Source organism: Cavia porcellus, unplaced genomic scaffold (assembly GCF_034190915.1).
Source record: "Cavia porcellus strain 051 isolate PalLab524CR breed Dunkin Hartley unplaced genomic scaffold, mCavPor4.1 scaffold_17, whole genome shotgun sequence".
Classification (NCBI taxonomy): Eukaryota; Metazoa; Chordata; class Mammalia; order Rodentia; family Caviidae; genus Cavia; species Cavia porcellus.
Window position 1 is genome coordinate 64,375,133 of NW_026947500.1, and position 19,068 is coordinate 64,394,200.

Here is a 19,068-nt window from a genome sequence, read left to right on the forward strand (position 1 = left end):
AAAAAAGAACAAAACCTTTGTCTTTAAAGGCCACTTTATTTTCAAACCTGACGAACTAGATACATCTGATTTATACTAGTCATAGTAACTATTAAGAGTAATAAACATCTGCCTTTTCTGTGCTTAAAAAAAAAAATGCTCTGCTGGGATTTATCCCTCCAGAACAGTTGAGCGGTACAGGGTCCCCTCTCACGTTCACCTCCCCATTTTACAAGGTAGGAAACACTCGAGGTCTCAAGGCTCATTTCCTCTGTCCTTCACTTACTTCCTGGCTGGAGTTCTGTGCATCCCATTTCTGAAGTTTCCAGGTGTGGTGTGTCCCTAACTTGGCCCCCTAAGCACAACCAAATCAAGGACACAGTAAACCAGAGACCAAGAGTTTCACAAGAAACTGATCTTTACTCAACAAAGTTCTACACAAGTGGAATCTCACGCCACCTCGGCGCCAATCCCCAGCACAGCACGATAACGAATGGACAGAGCCGGGAGCCCACAGGGGAAGAGGGTAAGCCGGGCTTGGAAAATGGGGAGGACTGCAGATCAAGGCCAGGCTGGTCCACAGCCCTGGGCAGGGAAGAAGGTTGAGAAGCTAAAACTTCGTTGTGCAAAAACCAACCAAAAATAAATTAAAAAATTAAATACCTTTCTTAAAAAAAAAAAAGGAAAGAAAACTAGAAGAACCAGACTCCCCTTCCCAGAGGTGGATGGAACCCTCAACTTGGGGAGAGGGTTACCAATACCATCAGATAGCCAATCCATGCACTCCTAGACCCAGAGGAAGATGCTTTAGAGAACTGTAATTACCAGAAAGCTAAATCATATTTTTAAAAAGTGTTTTAAAAATAAATGGCTTACAGAGACCTGCTCAAGTTTGGGGTGGGAGCAGGGACACAGCTGATTGTGGAATGTGCACTGGTGCCCCTTGCAAGAGGCAGGTCTGGCCTGGTTGAGATATCCAGGTCCTTGGAGTGGTGAATGGAGCAGGGTAAGGGACAGAAGACTCCAGTCAACCCCAGAACACAAGGGGTCCCCCAAAGAATAAAGAGTAGGAAAGGGGAAAAGAGAGGAAAAAAAAAAAAAAAAAAAACGTTAAGGGGGCTACAGGCCACGTCATCTGGCCACCTTGGAAAAAGCTATGCCCCCTCCTCTAGGGGAGTCCCCCACACCTGAACCACATCCCCACTGCATCCCAGAAGTGTCTCTGGAATCCTGGCCCAGTCTTGGTCTCTAGGCCATTGGGCACTGATGAGCAGGGTGTCCCAGAGGAACCGGAAGGGGACAGAGGTCGCTCCACCAGTGCCCTCTTCTCCAAGCCCTCATCTTACTTTCCTGCTGGCAAAGTGTAAGCCTGGGTCCTCTATCACCACGTGTTCAATGCCCCCGACCTTGAGGAAGGTCCCTGGGGCCTTGGAGAGCTTGTTCACCCAACACTGCTACCAGAGAGGAGGAGCAGGCACCAGCAGCTCGTGGCCTCACCCTGGAGCATGGGGGAGAGAGACAGGGTGACCTCTGGCCAGGCCTGCTGCTCCGGTGGTCCCCACTCTGCTGGTGGGGATGGGACAAGAACAGGGACACATCAGTTGGCTGGGGCCTCCATGGAGCTGACAGAAGTTTGCAGAGCAGGTCCAAAGCGTGCATGTGCTGACAAGGCGCCCCAAGGTGACCATCCTCCCCCCACCCCCCGCCCAGGTTCTGGTCCCAGTGGAGACCCCCAACCCCCAGCCCTCTCCCATCATCGCCAACTCCAGCAACACAGCAGAAGCTCCTTAGACTCTAGATGCAGGTTACACGGAAGGCCGCATGGCGTAACTCAGGGGCTCACTAATTCTACTGTCTCCATGCAGTCGGGGGAACGGCGGGGCAGTGCCCGCACATGCGTGTGGCCACGTGTGTGAACGTGAGAGTGTACGCATCTCTACAAGGACCCCCCTCCCGCCTGCCATCCCCGCCTCACCCGAGGCCGACTTGCTCGGCCGAGTGGATTCCTCCCTCCCTTGTGGCTGAGCCACATGGGCGCCTGAGATGCCCATCAGGGCTCCTGCCCCCCATGAAGTCCCACCCCCTCCCAGTGTGTAGGATGAGCACGGGGGCCCCGCCCATCTGCCCGAGCATCCACCGAACCAGCCCAGCGGGGCAGGCGGACAGACGGACGGACCGACAGGGAAGGCGTCTGGATTTGGGTCCCACTCACTCCTCCCTAACCCCCCTCGACCAGGGCACAGCGACTTCTGGACGCGGCGCGCTCCCAAGCAATCCCTCCAACGATGCAGACAGAAACCTGCGGGGAGAGGATGTGTCAGGGCCTGCACCAGGTCCTCAGCCCACACACTGGCCGGGCAGCCATGGCACACTCACCTGGCAGTCTCCTCATCCGCCTAGACCCCATAGAAGGCCGCCAGCCTCTCCTTGAGCAGGGGCGGGAATTGCTCTGAGAACTGCTGCCAGTTCTCTTCCCCCACTTGGTCTTTGAAGCCATGGAGGATCTGCAGGGAGACCAGTAGGGGGTAGCTGAGGCAGCATGGACAAGGTGATCATGCTGCCCACGGCTGTGATCTGTACCCTCTGGAGAACCAAGCAGGGCCCAGAGGAGCCTCACCTTATAAAACATGTCCCGAAGATCATCCTTCGGGCTCACCCAGGAGGCTACAGCATCGCAGAAGAAAATAAAGTCCTAAAATGTGACGGATCCCATGTGAGGGGCCGCCCGGACCAGTCCCCACCCTCCCCTCAGAGCCCAAGCTGCCCGACCTGCACGACACCCCCAGGGTTGACACCGATCATCATGCAGATGCCCCGGAAGGCCGAGTCCTTCTCCTCATTGTCCCTGATGTTCCTGAGGGACGTGCACCTACAGCGGAGGTGGGTGGCAGGTCAGGGGGCAAGGATATGCATCACCTGGTGGGGGAAAGGGGCAAGGGGCCCCTAGCCCACCCCGAGCAGGCCCAGGCCAGCACCCACCACGGTCGGATGAACTGCTGCAGCATGGGTGCCACCTCCTGTGGGCACACGTAGCCCAGGCGGCCAATGGTGATGGCTGGAATGGCAGAGGGACTCGTCAGGCGACCTGCAACCCCGAGCGGCCCCGGGACGGTACGTGGCGTGGCCTCTGGCACAAGGCATCGAGCCCCGTCCCATGGGCCCCAAGGGACCAGTCTCTGGGACCAGCCCAGCCAAGTCTGGCCGGGCCAGGACCTGCCCCCCAGCCTGGCTTTCTTCCTCATCTCTCTGAGGTCAGTTTTCTTCAAAGCTCCACCCAGAGGCCCCATCAAGGGCTTCAGGACACCCTCCCTGGCCAGCCCAGAGCCCCACTGACAAGAGGCGGGTGAGCTGACACCCACCTGTATTTTCCAGCAGTGTCTTGGGTGTGTTGGGCCGGTTAATGATCTCCACCAGGTTGTTGAGGACCATCTGCACATAGGGCTGCATCTCGGCCCCTGGGAACCCGCCAAGCAGATTGCTGCATTGCCTGCTGCACTCACAGTGGGCATGCAAGGGTACCGAACCCACTTCCTGACCCATGGCCACCCAAAGGCCACAGCCACTAAGGGAGTGCAGCACCTCTGGCTGCTTCCCAGCTGAAGCCATGGGCCAGACAGACAGACCCCCGGCCTTCCCAACACCAGTCTTCTCAAGAGTCCCAGGACAGACTGAGGAGACCACACTGCCCAGAAGTCCCCTCCCTTGGGAAAAGTAGCCCAAGTTGGCCAACCATCGTCCATTGTCCAATCCAAGCTGCCCTCTAGTCATACCTCTGGAAAAACCAATCACAGATGGTCTCTCAGCCCTTGACTCTGCCCCCAGGAAAACCCTCCACTGCGTTCCCTTGGCCTTAGTCAACTGTGAGTCTGTCAGTTAGAGCTGGGCCTCCACACCCGTGCTAGGACAAGACTCACCCATCTGCATGCAGATCTCCCCGATGGCCCATGTGGCATTGTTGCAGACAGAGATGAACTCGGGGTTCAGGTTGGTACCCAGGATGGGCATGAACTCAGCTGGTGGGGAAGGAGAGGGGTAAGCAGGAAGGCCAGCGTGGATGAGCTCCTGCAACTGGCCAGCAGGCAGTACGGACACATCCCAGTTGGTCATGGTCCTCTCTGGGTGGGCACATCTTACCACACAAGGCTGGGGATGGGACAGGGGCTCACCAATGCAGGGCTTGACGTGGATGAAGCAGGCTTTGGTGAGGTCCCCCAGGAGGGCGAAAGAGCTCTGCCGGACCTCAGGCATCGAATCCTAGGGGGTGGAGACGGGTCAGTGTATACCTCCTGGCCCTGAGGGTGGAGGCTCCAGCCACCTGTCCCCTACTGGGACCCAGCTCTAGGGACACAGCTGCAGAGACACATCACTGCCGCCAACTGCATCCACAGCTACCTGTGCGTCTGCAGGTTCATCCAACCAACCAGGGATGGAAAATGCTCAGAAAGAAACCAAAAGGACCAGGGCTGTTGGCCAGCAGCAGTGTGGTCCAGCACTGCATAAGAAGCCCTGCGGCTGTCCTGCTCACATGCAGCCTCTCTCTGATCATCACCCTCTGAAGAGTAGCACATACCTGACTATTTACATAGCAGCTACATTACCATGAATCACCGAGACAGAGACAGCTATACGAGGAGGACAGCAGATGCCTTCACATTTCTATTTTTGTTTTGTTTTTGAAACAGGGTCTTGCTATACAGTTCAGCTTAGCCTTAAACTGTGTAGTACAGGCTGGCCTCAACCAGCAATCCTCCTGCCTCAGCCTTCCCAGTGCTAGGATGACAGGAGAGAACCAACACAATCAGCCTCACATTTTCTATTTTTGATTTTCAACATTGTTTGCTTCTTTTTCTTCACGCTGTTCATGCTGGAACCAGGAATGGGATCCATGGCCTCACTTGTGCAAAGCTAAAGACTACTGTCAAGCTCTACCGCTAGCCCTGTTTGCTTTGTTACTCTTCGAAAGTAGATGAACTTGTGGAATGGGCTGGGCAGCCTATCAGACAATGTGGCAGCCTATCCCAATGTGGTCATGGGCCTCCCAGGGTTGTGTCTTCATCGTTTGGGGGCAAGGCTGAGGTCCTACAGCCAAAGGACACTACCACTGAGCTACATCTACTATCCTGCCCATGAACTTGAGATCATCCTGCCTCAGCCTCAAGGAGCTCAGGTTACAGGTGAACATCTTATCAAGTTGTGTTTGCTTTCGTTAATGAGATTTTATTTGCCTTACTTGAAACACATTTCTGGGGTCTGGGGATTAAACTCAGGGCCTTCATTCCCACTGAAGATCATTCCCGACCCTTTAAAAGAGTTCCTTATTCTTGCTAAGTTGCCCAGGCGGGGCTCAAGTATCTTGCCTCAGCCTCCCAGAGTCCTAGGATGATGGGGGTGTACCACCACACCTGGCTCTGAATCACTTTTTAAACACTCAGAAGCTTTTCTTTTCAGGCTTCCTTTCCCCTGATGTCTGTCAGGCACAAGCAGAAACCTAGCACCTCCCATAAGCTGCTGGGTGTGGTCACTGTGCCCGTTTCACTACCAGTCCTCGGAAAAGGCCAGAGAAGGTCCTGATCTGCACAGGGCACCTACCCACCTGCATGCACTGGAAAAGCAATGTCATGATGTTACTTCGGGCCACCAGCTGCTCCACATGGCCACCCAGGCCCTCAGCCAAGCCACTGAGCAGGTCCAATGCCACAATCATGAAGTCCTTGTCGGGGGCCTCATACTGCTCGGGGTGCTGGGTGTACATCTGGGTACAGGAGGGCGGGAGCAGAGTGAGGAGTGCGCAAGCCAGAGCTGAGCAGCAGCAGAGTGGGTAGGTGCTATCAGGTGCTCACCATGGCTTGAGCCAGTGTCTTCTGCACCAGGGTGACACAGCGCTGGTAGACAGGCTCACAGTAGGGCAGGAAGCCACTCTGCAGGGCGGTGGCCACTGACGACAGGCACTGAGGAGAGGGAGCACCAAGGTGATACCAGGCAGGGCCTGGGGGTGATGGGAAGGGACCTGAAGGTACTCACCTCCAGCAGGGGAAAGAGATCCTTATCTTCATCCTTGAGCTCATTCCACTTCTGGATAAGTGGGGGCATCAGCTTCTGGATGTACTCCTGGGAGAGAGGCAGGAAGTAGGGCTCCATGGGTGGAGGACAATGCTCCTCTGCCTGTCCACATCGGTGCCTCCCAACTCCTTGGCACAGGGCATACCCCAGTGTCTCAGAACTACCTCCCTTCTAGACTGGGAGCAGGGTAGGGCGGGTCCAAAGGGGCCATCTGTCCAGATCTCAGCCACACCGATGGCCAGGCACATATGTGACTTGGGACTGTCACTGGGGAAGAGGGACCACTCTGAGGTCTCACCGGCTGGTTGAGGTGGTGGCCCACAGAGTCTGCCAGGGTGCCAATGGCATCATAGAGGATGAGCAGGTTCTTATGCTGGTACTTGCCAAAGGCAAAGACGAGGGTGTCCAGGATATAGCTGAGGTAGGGCACCAGCTCCGTGCAGGCCTCCTCCTCCAGGGTGGCAAAGGCACTGGGGGGAGGATGAGGCAGAGGGCTCAGTGGACCCAGCAGCAGCACCAGCCACAGGCAGGTGGGAAGGAAGGTGCCCATGGGATCAGCCAGTACGAATACAAGAGAAATCAGGGCATGTCAGCAGTCACATAAGTATGTCATCACTTCCCAGGGGCCAGTGGGGCATTCAGAGTAAGTGTGGGTTCAGGAGGTCAAGGGTCACCTGCAGGCTGCTTCCTGCACCCTCTTGTTGCCATCCAGGATGCGCTTGAGCAGCTCCGTCATCAGGGGCTTAAGGTGCATGTCGGGCGGCTGGCTGACCACCCAGTGGGCATAGCGGCTCAGAGTCCAGCAGGCGATAGAGCGGACCAGAGCCTTCTTGTCCGACAGGCACTGGATAAGATGTGGGATCAGCTCGGGCAGGTAGGGCACCATGCCCTGCATGCAGCCTAAAAACCAGAGAAAAAAGGGCCCTGGGATAAGACCAAGGCATGGTGTCCTCACAGAAAGGTGTGGGGAAACAGGCACAGTCACTTCGAGTAATTGATGAGAGGCAAAGACAGGCAGGAGGAAAACACGAGCTGCATCTCATCTGGTGCTGCTCTTTTCTGGCTACTTACTGGTTCTCAGATGCAGGAGTAGCACAGCAGCCCAGCTGGGTTGGAAGCACCAAAGCACTTCTCATTTGACACCCTTAGACGCGTGTTTCTTTAACTGTTTTTGAAGTCCTGGGATGGAACCCAGAGGCAACACTCCACTATTAACATACATTTCTAGCCCTCTTTTTTTATTTTTCTAGTTTCAAGACAGGTGCTTGCTAACTTATCCAGGCTGGCCTTGAACTACCATCTCCTGAGTAGCTGAGGCTTTTTGTCTCTAGTGCAGGGGGATGCAACCCAGCATCTTGAGCACACTAAGCCAATGTCCCACCACCAACTCACACCATGTCCTACTCTTCCGATGTGGTCCTGGGATCAGCCATTGGGATACACTGCCACTGAGCTACAAGCCAGTCCCTTCCGTTACTTTTTTAGACAGGGTTCCTCTAAATTCACCAGGATGGACTCCAACTTGTGAACCTCCTGCCAGAGTGCTGGGGTTACAGGTATACGTAACTGAGCCTAGTTTCTTTTTGTTAGAATCAAGCATCTCTCTCTTTTTTTGGTGGTGGTGGTTGGGCTGTTAAGACAAGGTGGAAACCAGGCATGGTGGCGCACACCTGTAATCCCAGCACTCAGCAGGCTGGGGCAGGAGGATTGCAGCGAGTTCGAGACCAGACTGGGTTACAAAGTGGGCTCAAGGCCCACCTGAACTGCATATCGAGACTTGTCTTAAAGACAAGGTGGAAGAGGATGAGCAGGCTTTTGTATTGTACCTACTGAAGGCAAAGACAAGGGTGTCCAGGATGCAGCTGAGGTAGGGCGCTAGTTCCAGGCACTATGTGTTCAAGCTAGCCTTGCTCCCATCTCTGCAATACTCAGACTGTAGTCTACTTCTACCAGGCTGCAGTCAGTTTCTCTAGACCTTTCCCTGTCACTACAAACTGCACACAGACTACCCTTAATAGATGCACACATGTTGCCCAAGATAAGACACGCTCCTCACACAGGACACACATTACACCCAGAAACCTTTCCCTTGAGGTTTTTTGTTTGTTTGTTTAACATGTTAGGGATTGAATCCAGGGCCTCTGCACTGAGCTACATCCCTAGTCCTTTTTGCTCTGACGCCAGGTCTCACTAAGTCACGAGTTAACCGGGTTCAAACTTGCAATTCTCTTGCCACAGCCTCCCAAGAGTGCTGGGATTACACGAAGCATACACATTTTTTTTTTCTTTTTCTTTGCAGTGCGGGAATAGAACCTAGGTACTTGCATATGCCATGCAAACACTCCACTGAGCCACATCTCCAGCCCTCCTAAAAACTAAGCCATCTAGAAGAAATACAAACAGCAAATAAAGTGAAAAAAATACTAAACATTGCAGGTCATTCAAGATGCAAATTTAAAAAGCGCAGATTTCACTTCATCCCAGGAAGAATGGCCATTATCAAGAAATCAACCAATAATAAATGCTGGAAGGGCTGTGGGGAAACAGGAACCCTTCTCCATTGTTGGTGGGAATGCAGACTGGTGCAACCACTGTGGAAATCAGTGTGGAGATTCCTCAAAAACTACAACTAGATAGAGTCCCATTCGACCCAGCTATTCCTTCTATATATCTTCCCAAAAGAATGAAAAACATCATACCACAGTGATATATGTGCACCCATGTTTATAGCAGCACAATTTGTAATAGCTAGACTTGGAAACAACCTAAATGCCCATTATCTAAGGAATGGATAAAAAAGATGTGGTAGGGCCAGGGATTTGTCTCAGTGGCATAAGTGCCTGCCTGGCAAGTGCTAGGTCTTGAGTCAATCCCTGGTACAAAAAAAAAAGACATTTTTATACAATGGAGTACTCCTTAGTCATAGATAAGCTAGAGACTTATAGGTGAATAGATGCAACTTGAGAACATACTCATTCGTGAAGATACACGTGCAAACACTGTGTTGTCTTACTAGTGTGACAAGCTGAAAGAACTATGTATACACACACAGACACACACACATACATGTATATAAAAAAGATTACTGATTTCTTGGAGTTCACCAAAGAGAAAGATTTGTGCCAGTATAGTTCAGATAACTGAATGCAGATGTCTTGCACTCTGGGGAAATGATTTGGGGGTGACAATGTGCAACATATGCGCCACTGCTACCCTGATGGATGTGTTTTGAAATTTTGTTTTGTTTTCTCTTTGTTATTAAAATAGATTTGAAAAAACAAAACAACTAAGCCATCCAGCTCTGGGATTCTGCTGCTGTTCTGGGTTCTGACGCAGTCACACATGACCGCATGTGCAGCAAAGGCCACAGCCCTGCCCTAAGCCATGCTTTATGTGCCCCTGGGAAAAGGAGCTGAAAAACCCCACCAGCAACACAGTGGGCTGCATCAATCTGCGCAAACGCCTTTGCTGGCCACTTCTCCTTCAGCAGGAATGCTCGAGGCCCAGCAGTGCCCTGGGGACTGCAGCAAAGAGACGCTGACTCTGGGACCTGCTGTCTGAGACCCTGGGGGTCTGGAGTAATGTGCAGGTAGTGGCAAGCACCAGGTGTATGACAGCTGCAGAGCCCTCCGGCCTGCCGAGCTGGACCTGCCTGGGAGAACCAAGCCAAAGGCCTCCATGCTGGGGTTTGGGGTTCCTTTCAGGAATACAGGCCAAGGGGAGGACCAAGAATCTAGAGTTCTCCAGGCAGGGTGGCACACACCTTTAACCCCAGCACTCAGGAGGCTGAAGCAAGAAGATCCTCACAAGTTCAAGGCCAGCCTGAACTGCATAGTGAGACTCTGTTTCAAACAAACAAAACAAGCAAACAAAAAAAGAACCAGGAGTTCTCAGAAAGGGACAATAAGGCCTCCACCCAGCACTGCCAGGCCAGTTCCAAGACTCGCATTAAAATGCAGGGCAGCGGCAGGCAGCTCGGGGTGCAGGCAGGCAGGCAGGCAGGACTCACCCTCGGCGATGGCCCCCAGCACCAGGATGCCAGACTCCTTGACCACCCACTCAGGGTGGAACAGAAGGCCCTTGAGGAGGGGCAGGAGGTGGGGCAGCAGTTCCTCCCGGAACACATTGGCGAGGACATCTAGTGCAGCTGCAGAGCATTTCCCTGCAGGGCACAGAGGCAGGCAGACTCAGCCAGGACGTCCCCCCTGCCAAGGAGGCAAGCCACCCTGCGTCCCCAGAGTGAGCCACGCACTCAGGTTCCAGTCAGACAGTGCGTCGTCATCATCATCATCCTCTGTGTCCTCAGAGCCATCGGGTCGCTCAGCCTCGTGGGGCAGCGTCACCGTGCGTGATTTATGGAAGCGTGGCTTGATGTCTTGCTCACTGTCAGGCACCGCCTCATCCTCCTCCACATCCCCCTGGGGCAAGCAAAGGGCTCAGCACACTGGAGACCTCAGCCCAGCACAGCCCCGGCCTCACCACCTGTGCCTGACCTTGAGCAGGATGATGTCAATCTCGGAGTACTTCATGCCGTTCACGAGGATGGGGATCAACCTGCAGGAGAGAGGCTGCTCAAGGAATCGGGCGGGGAGGAGCTCGGGCAGCGGCCCTGGCAGGGCTCAGGCTGTGCACTCCCACGTGGACCAGCCTACGTCTAGCCATCGTAATGAGATGACATCATTCCTGGCACCACAAAAGAGCTCCTGACCCAGACCTGGCCACCCAGTACCTCCCAAAGCTCAGAATACACTGGAAACCTTGCAGCAGCACCTGGTCCCCAGCACAGCACAAGGCAACATGGCTGCGACGGGATGAGCCAGCCAGGCTGGGACACAAGCAGGTGTGCGCCTGGACCCTCAGCAGAGCCCGTGGACCTCACAGTTGCAGAGTCCTGACAGAACTCCCTGTCTGCATGAAACAACCCCACTGTCTACTCTGGTCTCAGCCTTTGCCCCAGCCCCCCACCCATTATCCTAATAAGCTGGGCATGAGACTGTGACTGTGATGCCAGAATTTGAAAGGCTGAGGCAGGAGGATTACAAGTTTGAGCCCAGTCTGGGTAACTTAAGTGAAACTGTGTCTCAAAATAAAAAATAAAAAAGGGAAGGGATGAGTTCAATCCCTGATACCAAAAAAAAAATTTTTAATAAAAAATAAAAAAAGAACTGGGGGTATAAGCCCTGAGTTCCATCCCTAGTATTGGGGAGGGGAAAAAAAAAAAAACATTCAGGGATAAGTAGCTCAAATTGGTCACAAAGGGCTGAATCTAGGCCTTTTGTTAAAGACTCTTAGGAAGAGAAACTTCTTTATCTGAGCTCCCTAAAGTAGGAGGACAAGAAGGACCACAGTCCTGTCCAAGAAAACGATGCCTGATATAACACAAAGCCCAGAGCACAGGAAACAGGTTTGAGGCTAGACAGATGCCTTTCACAGTCGGAGCACCGGGATCCAGCCTTGCCTGGAGTCTCATCAATTCCCTCATTTTTTTCAAGTCAAAACACACATGGAGGATGTGGACTGAGGCAGTCCCATCAGGCAAGCGGGAGGGAAGACACAGGCACAGCAGGGGTGGAAACAGGCAGGAAGGGGCAAAGCGACACTCACTGGACCAGGTGGGAGGCCAGGACCTCCTTACAGATGGGCTGCTCAGCCAGCGTCAGCCAGAACTCACAGGCCTCGAGGGCCACGTTCTCGTCGTGGTCCTGGGTCCTCTGCAGCATGTACTGAGGGTGGGCAGGAGAGAGGCTGAGGTCACACCCACCACAGGTGTCTCCCCAACCCCACTGCTGCCTGCCACCCATCTGGGCAGGCCCTGGGCATGCACACCTGGATGATGCTGTGCATGTGGGGGATGAGCCGGTCGATCCGCACTTCCAGAAGCATCACCAAGGCGCGGCACACATTCTTCCGCACCTCAGGGTCATCATCCACAGCCAGGGCAAACAAATGCTGCAAGCCAGGCTGGGTCAGCCGCCTCAGGGCCCTGGGCAGCCCCGCCCGCCCCAGGCCAGCCAGCCACCCACCTCGATGAAAGTGTCGATGTTATCCATCAGTGCCTGGGCCCGGTCCATGATGAACTGGTTCACACAGGCAATGGCGTGGGACCTGGTACGGCGCAGATGCATCAGCCCTGCCCCACCCCATCCCCTCATGCCTAGCCACCCTGCAGGGCGCATGCACCCACCGGATCTTGGGGCTGCAATGCTTGAAGAACTGCAAGAACTTGGGGATCATGATGTTGAGGGGCCTGTTGAGTGCATCACTATCCAGGAGCTCCGAGGAGTCTTCGCAGATCTTCTGCAGCGCTCCAAAGGCCCCCTGCATGGAAAGATGGGGAGGTGGGCCTGGTCCCAGCCCAGGCCCTGGTCCCTACCTGGACAGAGGCTGCAGCCCACCACCCACCTCACAAGTATTGTAATCCTCTGAGTTGAGCAGGTTGCACAGCTGAGGCAGCAGCTCGGGCCACATCTGCAGCTCCCCCTTGGAGGCGATGGTGGTGATGAGAATACCTGGGGCAGTTAGGCAGAGGAGGCAGCCTCAGGGTGGCCCTGTGCCCTGCCCGCCATACTCATCACCCCACTGCAGCCTACATGGCCCCCTCTGCTGAGGGTGCTACAGATCAAACTTGGGCTTCGTGCATTCCAGGCAAGTGTTCGGCCAAGTCACAGCCCCAGCATCAGCTGACTCTGCCAACACCCTCTGATCTCTCTGTGAGCCAGCCCCAGCCTACGTGAAGACGGGGCACACAGCTGTCACCACAGCTCTGTAGTAAGCTGAGACAGGAGGATGAAAGGTTCAGCCCAGTCCGAGTAACTGAAAGAGACTTAGCAAGACCCCGCCTCAAAATAAAAAAGTAGGGCTGGGGATACAGTTCAGTGGCACAGTACATGCCTGGCAAGCACGAGGTCGTGAGTTCAATTCCTAGTACTAAAATATAAACCAATAAATTAAAAAAAAAAAGAGGAGGAAAAGGAAAAAAAGTGAGAGAACCAGGAGGCCCCATGCCAAAGGGGGCAATAAAAGAGAAAAGATGGCTGGCAAGGGGTGAGAGAGAAGAGAGCAATTTTAAGCTGGGGGTCAGAGCAGGTGTCATCAGGGTGACACCTTGACATGTGAGCAGAGACCTGAGAGAGACAAAGCAAGTTAGGAAGGAGAAATCCAGGGATCTGGGGAGAGTGTGGCCAGGGCAAAGGCCCAGGGGAGGCAAGGCCCAGTATGCTCACAGAGAGATGTATGAACAGGAGCGTGGGAGGAGGGAGGTGGGAAGTGGGGAGCACAGAGGACAGCTGCTGGGACTCCACTGAGTGCGGACACCCACAGGCAATACAGCAGATTTGGGAGGCCTAAAGGCAGCAGAACCACCTGGCAGCCCAGCTGAAGCCAGGCGCTCTCACCAAACTCCACAAGATGGCAGTGTTTCCCAGGGGGTAGAAGATGCTACTCCCAAGTCTCAAGGGGCCCTGCTCCCCACCCAGCACTGTGAAGGTACCTCCTAGGGCAAGTGGGCAGACAGGGAGGACACTAAACTAGTCCACCATGAGACCCTGCCCTTAGATCTAGCCTTTATTTACCTTTTTTTCCTTTATAGCACTGGGGATTGAACACAGGATCTGCACACTGAGTTAATACCCGCAGACCATGACCGTCTTTGCATTTTTGTTTTTCAAAATCTAAGCCGGTCCCACTATGTCAACCAGATGAGCTCTGTGTGATCCTCCTGCTTCAGCCTCCCAATCTTGGGATTATGGGCATGTCTCACCACCCCTGGCTCACAGTCTTCTTTTCCTTTTTATTTCATTTTTTGGGGGTTTGAGACAGAGTCCTACTATGTAATCCAGGCTGGCATGAACTCACTATGAGGCCCAGGTCAGCCTCAAACTCACAGCAATCTCCTACCTCAAGCCCCCAAGTGCTGGGACTATAGCAATGAGTCACCAAATCCCATGAATTTCTTTTCAGAAGAAACTTTTTTTTTTTTTTTTTTGGTCTTTTTTCGTTTTTATCCGTACCAGGGATCGAACTCACGACTGCCTTCTTGCAAGGCAGGTGCTTATGCCGCTGAGCTAAATCCCCAGCCCCTAGAAGAAACTTTTAATGTGGAGGTCTAAATCAGGCACATTCCTATAATCTACTACTCAGGAGGCTCAGGTAGAGAATTAGTTTGAGGCCACCCTGGACTACATAGAAGGAAGCTAGCTCAAAAATTAATAAATGAGTAATTAAAGTTTTGAGGTCTGCCTGTCGACCTATGGACTGAAACAGGACTATGTTTTCTATGTTACCCAAGCTGGCCTTGACCTTGATTCTCCTGCCTCAACCTCCCCGGTACCTAATTCAACACTTCACATTGGCTTCACAGATTTAATGGGAACTGTGTAAGATGGTAACATTTACTAAGGAGTAAAACACTTTCCAGGGTGACTCCTCCGGTTAACTCCCAATCACCCTCCTGTACCTTCCCCAGCCAGCCTTTCAACAGTTGGAAAAGTCCCATCACAGGAGCCCTGGGCACCACTGTGAGTTAGCTAAGCAGTAAGCCCTGCTGTTTAACTATAAGAGCCTCAGTGCTTAGCCTAGAGCCACAGCTGGTCAGGAATCAAACTCAAGACCTCAAACTTGCCCGGCAGGGGCCTGTGTCACTAAACTATATCCCTGGACCTGTTTTTATTTTTTGAGACAAGGTCTGACTATGTACTTAAGGTTGACCTTGAACTCTGAGATCCTCCTTCCTCAGCCTCAGCCTCCCAACTGCTGGGATTTCAGGCATGTGATCCCACGCCTGGCTTATCACAAAATTGTGGGCACTCAGTCACTGTCCTCCTAGTGAGAATGGCTGTTTCCAGAGGGAAAGCATTCCGGAATGCAGATCTGCACTCTTGCCAGGTTTCCCACCTCCGTTACCCACAGCAGCCAGGGCCTCAGTCTCCTGAGCTGTCAAAGAGCAACAGCAACAGAACCATCGCACAGGGTGCTACAACAGCACACAGAGAACAACGCCCTGAGACAGCTGCAGGGCTCCCTGGCCCACCGCCGAGACCAGGCTGGGCCCAGGGACGCCTTCCCTTTCTCACCTATAGTGGCCCGGATGAGTGAGGAGGCGTCACCAAGGTTGTTGAGACACTCCTGCTTGATGAAGTCAGCCACGGGAGGCGGGAAGCTCTGGTAATGAGCCTTCACATTGTTCTTCAGGATGAGGCCACTGAGGGAGCGGGTGGGCTCATCTGAGGGAACAGGGCTGAGGTTCAGGAGCCAGTTAGGGTAGTGGACTGTACCAGGGAGGGGCACAAAGGCATACCTTCCGTTTTGAGTCTGGTCAGCACGAAGATCAGGTAGTTGTTGAAGTCAGGAAACTGGTTGAGTTGCTTGAGTTTCTGTCAGACTGTTAAGGGGCTTGGGAAACAAAAGCCTTCCCCACACAGGGAAGCAGCTTTGCAGCTGAGGGCACCTGGGCCCAATAGGACCCAGCTGCCACTCAACCCGTTGCCCAGACCACCACAGAGCACTTCAGACACATCAAGTCTGCCCTGAGCTGCTGCCAGCTTTTGACACCCCTGTAGTGCCTTCGAGGACCAGAGAAGCCCTAGCACTGATGGGAGCAGCTGACGTCTGCCTCTAATCCCAAGCCAGACTTCATGGTACATGCCTATAATCCCAGCACCAGGAGGCTGAGCCCAGAGGATCACTAGGAGTTCAAGGACAGCCTGAACTGTATCACTAGGAGACCTGGTCTCAAAATACCAAGAAAAAAGAGAGGAGAGCATCAAGGGGTAATCCCATCACTCCGGAGGCTGAGGCAGGAGTCGAGTTTGAGACCAGCCCATGCTACAAAGGGAGCTCAAGGTCAACAGGCACCAGGCCCTCAGGTTCCAGTTCCACTTTTACCAGATGAAGCACCCAAATTTTCTAGTGTTTAAATAATGTATTTTTTCAATCCTCTTTTTTTTTTTTTTTTTGCTTTTTAAGACAAAAATCTCACTCTCTTGCTATCTAGTTCAGGCTGGCCTTCAACCATCTTGCCAGGTTGATCTCTAACTTGCAACAATCCTCCTGCCTCAGCCTCCCAAATGAAGGAACTATAGGCATTAGTCTTCACAACCAGCACCATATATACTTTGATGACTGGGGGAAAAATTTTTTTTGCAGCGGAACAAATCCAGGGCCTTGTGCATGCTTTTGACTACAAAGCCTAAACAAACCCCAAACTTTAGTCATCTCCCTCCTCACCGGCCACTGCCCCTCCCTCATCCTGACTGCTGGACTTCTCATTACAGCTCCACTACTTAGCTGTGACCACCCTGGGCAAGTCGTTTTCCCAAGCCTTGATGTCCCCACCTGTAAAACGGGGAGAGTAACTGTATTTACTCTTGTGGTCCAAGGAGTAAGTCTCCATGGATATCAACTGTTTTTATCATTTCTCCTACCAGACCCCACAGCACTGGAAATGGGGCCCAGAAATGTAAACCCTTTATTCTCTCCCAGTGCCATGCTCTCTTCCCTACAGCAAGCAGTCTGGGGATTAGGGAGCAAGGCCCTCTCCACTGTCCATCCTCCCCACATCTCACCCTACCCCCAACCCCAGTAGGAAGGAAGGATACATCCTGCACTATGCGCTGCGTGGCTGTGTTGGGAGACTGCGAGTCTTTGAGCAGCTGCAGGACCTGCTGCAGGCCCTGCTGGTCAGGCTGCCAGTCCATGGCACAAGGCAAGCTGGGGGGGGGGGGGGTAGGGGCAGAGTCAGCGCCAAGGCTCTAGGGTTCCACGTGAGACCCAGGTTGAGCCTCAGAGCCAGAGGCAGCTATGTGAGGAAGGCAGTGCACTCGGGAGGACCAGCTTCGGTGGTCCCTAATTCACACCCGCCCAGATACGGGGTCCACGACGCTGTGCCATCGTCGCCACACAGTGGCAGGCTCCGGAGTGCAGGCAGGGGACCTGATGTGTGGCTGGGCAATACCGCATCGGACCCCACGCGATACCCTCTTCCCACTATGATCCACGCTGTCGTAGCCCCCAGCTGCGGGTCCCAAAGCTTCCAGCTCCCTCGCAGCAACCGGGCGAGGCTCCGCCCCAGACAGCGCCCCGACCCTCGCGGTCTCCTAGGTGCAGGCGCAGTCCCTGAAGAACCCCTTGCTCCTGAAAGATCCCAGCGGCCTCCTTCCTTCTTCTCGTCCCTGAGCTCCCCTACGTGCAGTGTCCCGTGCGGGTCCCTGTAACCTATTCCACTCTGGCCCTTCAATCTCGGCAAACACTAGACGCCCTCCTTCTTTTTATGCCTAACCCGACCCAGTCCCAAAGTAATCCCCAGTCGGGTTTCGCTCGGTCCTTGCAACGAGAACCAGCCAAGCCCGCCAACCCCGAGAAGCCAGCCCCAAACCCACGGACGGGTCCCCCCCAACCAGGCCGGGCCAAGCCTCTCCTCCTCCCAGCCTGCGCCCCGTCAGCAGTTAACTTCAGGAGACTGGGCTTTACGGCCTCCCCCAATCAAGTTCCGCCAAGCCCCCGGACCCCGCTTTGCCCGCCCCTGTGGCTTCTTCGACTAGGCCCGGCCGAGCGGGCCCGCCCCCCGTCCTTTCCAACGGATCCCTGGGTCGCCGCGAAGCCCCTCCAGGCCGGTCGGACGCTCCCTCCTCCAGGGCCGACAGCTCCCCTCCAACTTTCCGTACGGCCTCCCCCGGCAGACCCAACCAAGCCCAGCCGAAAGAGGCCCGCACACACCCGATCCTCGCGACGTCCCCAGTCAGGCCCTGAGGAGTCCCCGGACGCGTCCCCCAATCAGAGCCCCTCCAGCCCAAGCCAGGCGCCCCACTGGCCCGCTCCTCGCAGCACCCCGACCTGGCCTGGCCCCGAGGCCCCACCCCCTCGGCTCGGGCCCCCTCCCCCGCCCGGCCCGTTTTCCCGGCCTCGAGGATCCGGCCCAACCGGGTTCTCGGTCTTTCTGGATCGGGAGCGGCCCGCGCACCGCGGCCGCGCACGGCGCAGGCCCAGAGTCAGGCGAAGGTCGAAGCAAGCCGGAGCAGAACAGGTCGGACTCTTGAGTGAGGCCCACTTACCGGACCCTAGGCAGCAGCGGCGGCGCCTAGCGCTCCGGCTTCTCTAGAGACTCGCGCGGAAGGAGGGAACCAAAAAGAGGGAGTGAAAAAAAAAAAGCGCCTGCATATGGACCACTACGGCTTCCGTAGGCCGTTTAAACTGGCCAAGTCGAGCCAATCGGAAGGCACAGCCACTTCACGTGACCTGGCACTAGTGAGTCTCAGGCCCAGCGATATCCCGGTCACGTGACGAAAAAGTTGCGGCCTCTTGGCCTCTCTAGACAGTGGGTCCTCCCATCCTATCGTTTTCTCAGCATCTGGTACAGGCCTGACCGCAGTTCTTTGCTGAAGCCAATAAAGTTGGGGGACCTTTAGTGTATCATGGACCCGCACACTCCCATCAGAACCAATGCACCTTTATTGCCCCACTCCCTCCAAGGGCTAAATCCATGCTCCTCCCATCCAGAAGATAACTGGAAGTCACATACACGTGTAAAAAAGAGGCAGAGGTCAGGGATGGGGATTTAGCTCAGCGGCATAAGCGCCTACCTTGCAAGCAGGCAGTCGTGAGTTCAGTCCCCGGTACCTATTAAAAGGAAAAAGACAGAAAAGAAAAGAGGCAGGCGGACTGAGCTAGCCTGTCCATAGGCAAAGAGAAAACTGGACAGGAGTGCCCGAGACAGTCTTGAGTTTCTACAGAAGCCACTACCCCCATTTTGCTATTTATTTTGCTGTTTTCTACTGTTGGCAATTTTATGAGATTAAAAAAGCTGCAAAGATGTAAGATTTTAAATAAAAATGAACTAAGAAACTAGAGCAGTAGGCCTAATCCTTTCCCCTATCTGCAGATGAATGAGGTGAAATCTGTTGTCCAGAAATCCAGAGAAGGCCAAGGCCGTGAAGAAAGAAATTTGCATGGTTCTTGCACTATCTGAACACCCCAGGTAGTTTTGTTTTTTTGTTTTTGTTTTTTTTTTTCTCTGAGAGCAAGGCATTCTAGGAG

The 19,068-nt window shown here is 54.1% G+C and overlaps 1 protein-coding gene and 1 non-coding gene across 6 annotated transcripts; both read right to left on the reverse strand.

The window, feature by feature from the left end:
• Positions 1-379: 379 nt before the first annotated feature.
• On the reverse strand, positions 380-18,232 carry Tnpo2 (transportin 2). Of its 5 annotated transcripts, none has more exons than XM_063228414.1 (25): positions 18,087-18,232; positions 16,635-16,746; positions 15,335-15,410; positions 15,111-15,260; positions 12,442-12,548; positions 12,224-12,357; positions 12,063-12,144; positions 11,866-11,988; positions 11,644-11,762; positions 10,533-10,593; positions 10,292-10,457; positions 10,049-10,201; positions 6,714-6,939; positions 6,338-6,509; positions 6,001-6,087; positions 5,820-5,927; positions 5,573-5,731; positions 4,146-4,233; positions 3,894-3,992; positions 3,339-3,434; positions 2,959-3,034; positions 2,749-2,848; positions 2,597-2,671; positions 2,382-2,483; positions 380-2,278 (listed from the first exon to the last, which is right to left on the reverse strand). In XM_063228414.1, the coding sequence occupies exons 2-25, from the start codon at positions 16,731-16,733 to the stop codon at positions 2,198-2,200; spliced, it is 2,739 nt and encodes a 912-aa protein (XP_063084484.1). In that variant the 5' UTR covers positions 16,734-16,746; positions 18,087-18,232; the 3' UTR covers positions 380-2,197. The 5 variants fall into 5 exon arrangements, with proteins under 5 accessions (XP_063084484.1, XP_003468413.1, XP_003468412.1 ...); XM_003468365.5 differs by having other exon boundaries at positions 2,356-2,483; positions 2,959-3,064; XM_003468364.5 differs by having other exon boundaries at positions 2,356-2,483; positions 18,087-18,231.
• Positions 6,589-6,661, reverse strand: LOC111756339 (small nucleolar RNA SNORD41). The gene has a single exon (XR_002790827.1). It is a non-coding gene; the product is annotated as a small nucleolar RNA SNORD41 (small nucleolar RNA).
• Positions 18,233-19,068: the final 836 nt, after the last annotated feature.